The sequence below is a fragment of the Adiantum capillus-veneris genome, chromosome 3 (assembly GCF_014529385.1).
Source record: "Adiantum capillus-veneris isolate H3 chromosome 3, ASM1452938v2, whole genome shotgun sequence".
In the NCBI taxonomy this organism is placed as follows: domain Eukaryota; kingdom Viridiplantae; phylum Streptophyta; class Polypodiopsida; order Polypodiales; family Pteridaceae; genus Adiantum; species Adiantum capillus-veneris.
In genome coordinates, this window is record NC_140933.1 from 30093137 (window position 1) to 30104330 (window position 11194).

The 11194-nt window shown below is 43.0% G+C and overlaps 1 protein-coding gene across 4 annotated transcripts in view; it reads right to left on the reverse strand.

The window, feature by feature from the left end:
- LOC147460676 (ABC1 family protein) overlaps positions 1-10344 on the reverse strand; it is a 140504-nt gene extending 130160 nt beyond the window's left edge. The window contains exons 1-6 of one of the 4 annotated variants that reach the window (XM_086508399.1): positions 10064-10344; positions 6219-6337; positions 5871-6098; positions 5705-5791; positions 5508-5597; positions 5297-5423 (exon numbers count right to left, since the gene is read on the reverse strand). In XM_086508399.1, the coding sequence (XP_086364525.1) occupies positions 5297-5423; positions 5508-5597; positions 5705-5791; positions 5871-6098; positions 6219-6293 (607 nt within the window). In that variant the 5' untranslated portion in view covers positions 6294-6337; positions 10064-10344. Of the gene's footprint in view, positions 1-5296; positions 5424-5507; positions 5598-5704; positions 5792-5870; positions 6099-6218; positions 6338-6544; positions 6683-10063 lie in introns of those variants that run through there. The other 3 variants (XM_086508396.1, XM_086508397.1, XM_086508398.1) reach the window with 3 other exon arrangements.
- Positions 10345-11194: the final 850 nt, after the last annotated feature.

The following is an 11194-nucleotide window of genomic DNA, read 5'->3' on the forward strand; positions in this document are numbered from 1 at the left end:
GACTGAAACTGTTTGACACTTAGAGATTTCACAATGCCTTTCATGTGAGTCTCTTGAAGCCTTTTAAAGGTGATGTGCCTGAAGACAGGGAGCCTGATTAGCAACCCAAAGTAGAGGAAAACGAGGAGATCCTTGTTCCTGAACAGATTTTGGCACATAAGGACATAAAGAATAAGGGTAAAGTGAGAAGGCGGTTCTTGGTTAAATTCAAGAACTATCCTGCATTGGATGCGAAGTGGATTTCCAGATCTCCGAAAAGATCAATGATGTCTCCTTCCGACTGAAACTGTTTGACACTTAGAGATTTCACAATGCCTTTCATGTGAGTCTCTTGAAGCTTTTTAAAGGTGATGTGCCTGAAGACAGGGAGCCTGATTAGCAACCCAAAGTAGAGGAAAACGAGGAGATCCTTGTTCCTGAACAGATTTTGGCACATAAGGACATAAAGAATAAGGGTAAAGTGAGAAGGCGGTTCTTGGTTAAATTCAAGAACTATCCTGCATTGGATGCGAAGTGGATGGAGGAGGAGGACCTAGCAGATACTCCTCAGATTGTGAAATATTACCTTGAAGCTTTTGGTTTAGCATAGTCTACTCCAAATGGAACCCCGAATTCAGCTTGGCCGGAGATCTGGTGCAGTGGGTTGCACAAGAGGGGAGTTACTCCGCTCCTTTGTCAACAGATGCCTCGATTTTTGAATATTAAAGTCACTGATGTCTCTTTGAGCTTCAGGGATACTGAGAGCTGACAATATTCTGCTGTATGACTTTATGAAATGGAATTCCCAAATATGAAACTGATTTGTTCTCGACTTGTTTTTAAGTGCAAGAATTGATAGACGAAATGACTGCAGCATTTTGGTCTGAATGATCTCGAATAGACATGGTTGCAATAGGGGTTAGTCAATCAGGCATCTATTAGGTCTTGAGTGGATGTAGATGCGATTGCTAATTGCATTGCCGATAATCATGGTCTGAGATCCGAATGAATGTTGAATGTGATTGTCATGTGATATCCTGAGATGTCAAGTGATGTCCTATGATGTGACTGTCGATTGGTACATGTGCTAGATGTGTGTTCCTAGTGCGTCGGTACTAACAATCAGTATCTACTAAGACAGTTTATGGCTTCTGTCTATTTTGCAGGCGTAATCAAGGGCGATTACAATGCTTTCAAGAGGGGGGTATGTCACAACCCAATGACGTGGCATGGTGGACACAGTACACACCTCCCCTTTGGAATGATGACGTGGCTGAAATGGGGACGTTGCTAAATATTGTTGACATGGCACTGCAGTACGTAAACCCTAAAACTGCGGACTGGCTGACACGTAGCAAGACCGTACAGGCTGGCCCGGATTTTGCGGTGCTTTTGGCGGACTGTTCTACGGTAGCTTTTGGGGCAGAATTTGGCGCAGCTTTTGCTGCTTTATTTTACGCTGGGGGCTTTTTGCAAATTGCTTTATTTCAACTTAGCTTGAGAGAGAGAGAGAGAGAGAGAGAGAGAGAGAGAGAGAGAGAGAGAGAGAGAGAGAGAGAGAGAGAGAGAGCTATTTTGCTTTTAAGAGCTTTTGATTTTCAGCTTTTGGGCTCTGCTTTTAGCATCCCTTGTAAACATTTAAATATGTGGGCAGGGCCTCACAACTCAAATCATCTGGACGTATAGTCTGAGAGTGAACGCCTGCCTACACTCTTGTACTTTGAACACAGATTAATACAAAAAGAAATACCGAAAGGGACGCCAGTCTTTGGGGCCAATATCTCTAGGCACGAAACTCCGTCGGGCCAGTGTCAAATCAATTGTGAACTGTGAACTGTTTTGAAGTGAATTATTTGTGGTGCCGTGGTAGATTCTCGACTTGGAGAGTCCAAGTCTGTTACAGCCATGCACTATTGGGCAAGAGCCACGCGTAGGCATCACCATGGCCACCTAATTGATGCACCACATGCTGGGAACGACAGAGAGAACTCATAGCAACCAGCTAGGAACCTCCTCCTCAGGTGACCCACCCCAACAAGAGGATGCACTTAAGTGTCCAGTGAACACCAGTTGAGCACAAGGTGTCCCTCTAGAGTGTGACCCAACGGGGGATTTGAACCCACAACCCATACGTTGAGAGGCCAAAGCCTTATCGTCTTTGACACCAGACGGAAAAAAGAAATAACCTAAAAGTAATGTTTTACTTCCATCACTAGAGAAACATGCAATAGAGAAGAGGTTGTGAAGGCTTGGAGAGAAGCTTGAGCAAGGCTCCACATGCCAACGGTGGCAGCGGCGGGTCACAGAGCGGAGGCGACAGTTGGCACACGTCACCAACAATGACGTGCACACACGTCATTCATGACGTTGCTACAAGCGGCAACAAATAAATGATGTTTTTTTTTTAATTCAAGGTTTTTTTAAACTTATATAGAGGAGTTTAGTCTCCTACTTAGAGCCTGTTCATGTAGCTCTCAAAGTGTGTTACGACTACGACCAAAATGATATGTATGCCGATTGAATTGGGCACAAAACCCCACATTCACTTTTATGATGCTTACACTGACGTTTGTCAATAATGGTGTCAATGTATGATGGGATTAGACACTACCCCGACAAGTGATATGAGCTTGGCAATAAGACCTTCCCAATGAAAGCCCTATTTTTGTGTATGCCACTCTCATGAGGTTAACAGGTAAACCTAAACCCAAGGTTTGGGCGTAAACCAAAAACCGCTTGTATTGGTCGCTCATTAGTAGCACCAGGTTGTGAGAAAACATAAAACTCACGGTTGGGGAGTATAACAAAAACTCGTTGTGTCATGAGAGTGAAGAATTTAGCTCAAGGGGGAGTATGATGATGATGATGATTATACCAAGTTTGTCTTAAGGGGACGATAGTTGGGATCATCCCAACTTGGGCACCCACATATCATGTGAACAAGATGTAAGAGCCTTTATAAGGCCTAAAAACCTATTGATTAACTCTCATTTATTTTGCTCCAGTGGTGCGCAACCTTATCTCTCCCTCTCTCTCTTCTACTTTGCAACACTCACGCTTTCCCTACCTATGTCTACTCAAGAGTGCATACGCTTCCACAAAACCCTATCATGGGAAAACTCAAAAAGTTCTCTCTCATTGGTGATCTTTCAGTCGCTATCCAAGGGTGCCAGCAGTCCTTCAAGTTCGATTGTCCAAAGAAAACTCTGAATGAATTTTACAATTGCTCTGTAATTAGATACTTTGGAAACTTTGTTTGAAACTAGTGTTTGGAATTTGTTTGAAATGGATTTTATAAGTTTTGAGCTTGTATTGGTGCCGATTTAAGATTGCTTGATTTCAATTTTGATACTAGTTTCAATGTTTTTGGGAACACGTTTGGATACTCATGGCTCGGACTTTCTCGAGAGGAGTACTCAAGAGATGAATTGATGCTCGATAATGTCTGAATATCTCCTGGCTCGGGCTTTGTTACCTATTTGTAGGAGGAATATTGAAAAGAAAAAATGGTCATAGTCTGAGAAGTATTTACTCTTGGAACCTCCAAGCGACGCAAGCTGCGTCTGGGAAGTGTTTGGTTGTAAAAGCCCACTATATCTCATGGCCCATACCTTTTTAGGTTTTGCGGGAGGAGAGATGAAGGAGTCGTTGAATAGCTCATGGCCCATACCTGGATTAATATTTGCATCTGTGTCTTGTAACATGCAGATGTAAGCATTTGTGCTACATTGTGATGTAACTGGGTGAGATTGCCTGGGCATGCAACTTTACTGCATCGAGACACCCGTTACATATTAGCACGGTCTAGGTGCAATGGCTAATTTTGCTATGCCAGAATATCAAGAGCTCGGATATGAAATGAAAAAACTAAATGATCCCCGAGTATTTTTTTCTAACTTGAGTTGTTTTGCAGATTTAATCATGGACGCAAACTACCAACGTGTCAAGCCACTGAAGAACTGGAGGGCTAGGACTTCCTAGCCCTTATCCTAGCCAACCTCTAGATCCCAGCCAAGGAGCCTAAACCCTAGCAAAAGCAGAAGAAGAAGTCCTCACCAACTTACAGATCTTCGTTGAGTGGCCCAATCATTAAAATGGGTTAGGATTGTAATCCTAACCCCCAACTACTTATAGGACCCCGACCGATGGGGCCTAAAAATAAAGCAAACTCACACTACAACTTGCATAAAATGCTGATGACGTAGCAACTGTACGAATTTCAGTAATTTACGCTGGCTACCCTTCGCGCTAGCTTTTGGAACCAGATGCTTTTAGACTTGATGTAGGCAACATTGTCAAATATTTATGTAAAGCTAATGGCCTTGTTATCTTATCTTGTGCTTGATGACTAGCTCTATTTTTTTTTCGACACACCAGAGGGCTCACAGAGGGAGGTGCTTATCCCTTCCAAATATTAGCCATGTTACATGGTCGCGGGCAAGGGCCGCGTACCATCGGGCAAGAGCCACACGTAGGCATCACAATGGCCACCTAATTGATGCACCACATGCTGGGAACGACGGAGAGAACTTGTAGTGCCCAGCTAGGAACCTCCTGCTCGGGTGGGATGCACTCGAGTGATCCAAGGGCAAGAGCCCTAGCAACGTGAACACCAGGTGAGCACAAGGTGTCCCTCTAGAGTGTGACCCAACGGGGGACTTGAACCCACAAAGCGTAGGTTGAGAGGCCAAAGCCTTACTAATTTCAAGGTCTCTATTAATAAAGAGCCACATTTTTTTACTAAAGGTATGTTGCAAAGTGAAAACAACCCAATATTAGTATCCTATTTCCAAATATAAATGGCATTTTCTTTCTCTAAACTACTTAAAGCTACACCCTGTCGACTACAATAACACGAGTTAAAACAACTCAATTTCAAGGTCTCTATTAATAAAGAGCCACATTTTTTCACTAAAGGTATGTTGCAAAGTGAAAACAACTCAATAAAGTATCATATTTCCAAACATAAATGGCATTTTCTTTTTCTAGACTACTTAAAACTACACCCTGTCGACTACAAATAATTAAGCAAGTACTGAAGCACAAAGCGAAACACCAATGAAGATGCCACAAAAGGCAGATTTCGGTTCCAATATCCCATACATAATGCAACAGAAGAAAATTGACAATTTGGACCAACAACAATTCAAAGGACTCTAGATTCAGACCACAATTACAAAGGCTTTGATGAAATGGCAAAAAAAAATTGATTGGCAAACGGACAAATAGCTTCCTTTCTCATTAATATGGTACACCCGAACAATTAAGAATACTTAACAGCAGACACATCAAAAAATCTTTTTTAACAAGCTTTTACCTGCTTCCAAATTGAAATCCAGCTCTTTTGGCACCTCAGCACACCATTCGTTTAGTACAGGCCCAAAATTGAATTGAGGCTCAGCCCAAGCAATCCAATCTACTATTAACTTTGCATTTTTTAAATCCTGCAATGAAATCTAGTTTACAACAAGCATCACAAACAAACTTGGCATTTCCATAAATGAGATATCCAACTTGCAAAGACAAACCTGCAGAATAACATTCTTGATACCCTTATGTTGCACCTTGACTACAACGTCTAACCCATCTACAGTATGTGCACGATGAACCTGAGAAATCTGTTTACAGAAACAAACTTGATAAAACATTTTGTACAAGATACACAACAAAATACCGAAACTTGCCAAGATGTTGCCTTAATCCCATTTGAGAAAAAAGACATTACAGATGCAGTGGCTAAGGGGACATTGTCGAAGTCATCAAACAAATCCTTGAGCAATTTGCCTAATTCCTTCTCAATTGTGTGGTGTACCTGCAAGCTCAATTGAACTCTCAATATTAGCTTGCTAGATGTTATGAAAGTTGCCCATTGCCAGTACAAACACAATAACCTCTTCTAAAGGCCGTGGCGGTAGAGAATCTTGTAGCTGCTTGAGGTGGTTGACATAGGCCTCTGGAAGGACATCTGCACGAGTTGACAGGTATTGACCTAGCTTCACCCAAAGTCCCTCCAGCTCAATAATGGCTTTGAGAAGACGCTTTGCATTGCGCTCGTGAGTAATCTCCCAAAGCTTGTCCTTTCTATCTTGGGGCATCCACTTCACTTTGCGTTGAACAGCCTGAAATGCACACATGTACTCCATCAAGTACATAATTGGCAATGTCCTTACAGCTGCACACATTCACGGACAACAAAGTGTACAATTGGATGCTGAAAGCAATAAGAGAACAAACATTACTTTGTAGTCTAAGTAGATTGTCATTGTCAATGTAAAGATCTTCATCTGGCGTCGAACATTGTAACCCCATCCCATCTCAATTAAAAGACCTCTTCCTTCTCGCTAAAACTTTACACCTGCTTTAAAAAAAACCAAAGTGAAGAATAGAACAAAATTAAAGCTCATTCATGACAGCTACCATTAAGGGGAAAAAATTTATCAGCATACTATCAAGCAGACCCTTATCTCACATTGACGACTGTCTGGAAAGATGGACACACTTGTGATGTATTCTATGCTAAAGTTTTTGTGGCACCTGAGAATGATAGCATCAAAGTTTTACTTGCCTAAGCATCTATTGTTGGAGTTTGCCACCTCTCAAGGCACTAGTGCGATGGCCCACAACCTCTCCTAGCAAAGTAAGTAGTTGTCTTCACCTGTACCGCCCGCACAAAGGAAGTGCCAAGGATGGAACATCTGCTCCAACATGTCACGCAACCTTATTTGTGCCAGTACCTTGTGCAAAAGCTATCTTCACTTGAAACTGTCGAAACAGGCAGCGGAAGATGCAACAAAGACGAGAATTGCCCTCCGATCCAGTGGACACCTTGACTCCAATCTGGCTCGACTCCGATAAGATCCTCTTGACACTAGAGAACACCTGCAATGCCAGATACATGAACAAGGCAACTGTGGAGAAGAGAGATCATTGAGGTAGAAAGAGACGACATTTCAAAGAGAGAGAGAGAGAGAGAGAGAGAGATTAGGGAAAGGCTCTCCGTGCTGATAACAAACTCCTAAAAAAGTGACCAAGGGTGGGCCGGCATAGAACTGACATGCCTCAGTGGATAGACTCAAGGTACACACAACTGCAATTGCTCCTGCACACAAGACCACTGACACGGCCTCAACATGGGCTACCCTAGCTTCCTATGAAAGCAATGCTCTGGTAGGATCTCCTCTGATCTGGAGAGGGGAGAGATGTCTCCTGGCATGGATGTCAACTTTGTGAATCACAGGAGAGGATTTTAAATTGAGAATGTAATCATCTTCCAATAATGAATCCCAAAACTCTTCAGAATCATCTTCAGAAACTGCCACTTCATGACTTGCAATCGGCATATCATCATCCAGCAAAGAATCAAAGATAGGATTGTAAGGTGCAGCGGATGTGAATGTTGAACTTTGCTCAAGATGAGTGCTCCGAACTGTGCTCAAGGTTCCTTTTACTTATAAAAGGGAGAGCCTTCCGTTCCTTTAGTGAGAGAGTGCAAATGGACACAAACAAAGTGGTGAACACTTTGAATGAAGGTACTGAGACAGAGATAGAGAGAAAAGAATACAACACCACAATGTTGTCAAACCCTCCTCCGAAGGCCCCACTCTCTATGGCGAGAGCGGTCTATTGCTATTGATTGCACAAATCTCTACAATGCTTGGACTTGCCGACGATGTCGACGACGATGAGGACGACGATGAGACGGGCTAAAATCTAAAAACGCTAATGGCTGAAATCTGCAAATCTTTATCTGCTGAATTCTGACTCTATGTCGGTGATGACGGCGATAACGACGATGCAACGACGACGCGCTAAAAACGCAGATGCTGAAATCTGCGTTTTCCGGGCTTAAACCGTAAACTTCGATGGATCTGACCGTGCGGCGAGGATCTGCTGCGGGAAGGTGAGATCTTCGAGGTTCAGGGGCTGCGGTACGGTGTCTGAATGTTGAAAACTGAAAATGTTGATGCAGAGGGGCTGAATGTCGCCGGAAACTGCAAAACGCTAGGTTGACATGCTGATGCAAAAACGCTAGGGCTGAATGCTGTTCTGCTGCAATAACGCTATGGATCTGCTGAAGTCTGCTAATTCCGGGGCTGATCTTGCTGAAAAAAGCTAGTTGTGTTGATGCAAAAAACGCTAGGGGTCATCGATTGAGGTCTTGCTGTGAGGTTGAACAAAGTGTTCCTGCTGCCTCTTCTGCCAAGAAGTGCTAGCGCTAGCGTTTCTTATGTACTTGCTTATCAAAATTGCCCTACCTAGTTTCCCAACAAAAGTCACTTACAAATAATAAGTGAAAATTGGCTAAAATAGGGAAAAGAGGTCTATGTACTGTAAAAATGCTCCTGATGGGTTTTGATGGTAATCTGATGATCATGTTGTGTGCAACCAGAGGATATGCATCTACTCTAAGTGCTTGGACATGCACAGTCAGCGAACAGACTCACAAAAGTGCCACAACACTTCCTAAGCTAGGCTAATTGAACCCCTGTCATGAAGTAGCTTGTCCACGTACACGTAGGGTTAGATGTGACCCTATGTGCACGTGACAAGGATAGTCGTCTTCATACTCGCAATCTGCAACTATGTCCTTATCTTTATCTGGTAACAGAGTATCACTTCAAAAAACTTCTTCATCAATAATAATTTCTACATCTGCATCGGAGATCATATTCATTTCATAATCCACTATATCATGCCATTTGACTTGTACACGTGAGGCTTGAATCACTTGTTCTGCATGATATAGCCCGTGTAAAATCGGTTCGCATCCATCTTTGAACAAATTGCTAGTATGTTCTCGAATGCTAATAGCTAGATCATATTGGAATAACCAATGCTGACCAAGAATCATGTCGTAGTAAGACAAAGGCATAACATCGGAATCCTGTTGATCTGCATAATTTTGAATACCGAACTGCAACTGTCGAACTGTCTCATCACAAGTTAAAATTGATCCATCTACAATTCCACATCATATAAGTGAGATGTCTTCTGAGTTGGTAAGCCAAGCTGTCGAACTATTTGAGTACTGACGAAATTATTAAAGCACCCGCTATCCACCAAAATGTTGATGGAGCTGAGAGGAACAAAGTTATTAGACATGATCTCATGAAGGATTAGCTGAGGCAAACACATTGCCCATGTCCATCAAAAGCCCCAAGACGGACGGGAATCTATCACAAAATGATGATGTGGCATGACCACCCAGACAGATCCAGATAAAATGTCATTAGTGTTCCAACTTATGAGGTCCACGTCCGATGGGACCCAAGGGACACAAAGATTTAAAGAACTTAAAGCTCAAAATTGTACCAACTTATGGTACGCCAGCCGAGGGGGGCCTAAAACCCTAAAGACCAAAAGCTTGCACTCTGAAAGAGGTTCCGTAAATCGCGCTGACATGCTGACGTGGCAGGTTGTACAAAAATTCCACGTTTTGCGTTAGCTCCACATGTATGGATTTCAACGATTCACGCTGGCAACTTTTGAGGGCAGATGCTTTTAGGTTTAGTGCTTTTAAATTGAATGCTTTTGGGGCTCTGCTTTTGGGCATCCCTTATACTGTTTATAACAGCCCTTGGGGCCTCACTCTGCAGAGCATTTGGACATAGAGTCTGAGAGCAAAGGTCCCTCGGGAGTTGTACTTTGAAATGATTAATGATAAAGAAATACCGAAAGGGGCCGCAAGACTTTGGGGGCAATACCTCTCGGCACAGAACTACGCCGGGCCATGTCGACTCTCTCTCTCTCTCTCTCTCTCTCTCTCTCTCTCTCTCTCTCTCTCTCTCTCTCTCTCTTTTTTGAGGCTATGAACACGTTTGAGGCGTTTGAGGCGTTCATGTACATGTACAAAAAAAATTGAATGACTAGGTCAAAGCTTCTGGCAGCAAGCTAAACGTATCTATCTTATTCATCTAAATACATCCGGTTGTGCAGAGCCTTCGAGCCTTTGTCAAAGACGTCCGAAGTTCCAGTAAATTGTGCAGGATGCAACAACCAGCTCTACCATTGGAAAGGAAAAAGCAGACAACCTACTAAAATGCAGGATGTTCGATGAGGTAAGAGAATGGCAGAAAGAACTCACAGTATGACAAGTGCAACTGACGGGAATCCTTCGATTGCAGTGGTGAGGATAAGCGCTAGCTCCTCTTAGATCTGATCTGATTCAGAGGGACGCTCTCTTTCTCTCTCTCTCTCTCTCTCTCTGAGAACGCGTCTCTCTGTTCAACATGAATTAAGAAAAACTCTAGAAGAAGAAGAAGAGTGCCTGCTCATGGCACTCTTCACTTCTCACAAAGAAACAAGCTTCAAACGGGGTCGTGAGATGGCAGTGGACTTTGACGGCAACGTGGAACACTTACCACACAAAATGGGCTGCACGAGTATTTGATTTATTCGTACATTGCTACTCTTTAGTGGTCACTACTGACGCCTGCCGGGTTTCTACATGTGAGAGGAAAGTGTGAATTGAAAATGAAGGCCGGCAGGCAGCCTTGTAGAGAGTACTTCTTTTTTGGGAAACTTACCAAAATACCCCTCTAATTTGTGGAAATTCCTAAAATACCCTTCAAATTTCAAAAATTCCCAAAAATGCCCTCAATAGTTTTGTCAAAAATTCCCAAAATGCCCTTCAAATTTTTCAAAAATCCCAAAATACCCCTGGTTGTGAAATTCCATTTATCTATTCCATTCTAGCTTTTTACTTCGACCATTCAATTAATCAACCTTTTTCGTGCACAATTTGAACACAGCCAATTATTTAGAATCTCAACTTGGTCTCTAACTCTCTCTAACCTTATCTTTGGTTCTCTCTCTCTCTCTCTCTCTCTCTCTCTCTCAAACACACACACACACACACATTGTTTTTAGAAAGGACTTGGGGAAGGTGGCAGGCGGCACTCTCTCTCTCTCTCTCTCTCTCTCTCTCTCTCTCTCTCTCTCTCTCTCTCTCTCTCTCTCTCTCTCCACACACACATAGTCTTTGGGCATAGTACATTTCAGTTCCTTTCTTTTGATTGGGTTTAGCAGGTGGCCTCCTTGGTCATGATACCAAAGGGAAGAGAGGGAGTAGGACATTATTGCCAGGGGAGATGAAGTCCTCATAGTTGTTTGTGTGGCAATAGACTGACCAAGGCTCTCTCTGTGTCTTAGTGGATGCACGAGTGAGGCGGTGCAAGGGTGGAGGGGGGAGGTAGTGAAGAGGAGAGAGAAAAAA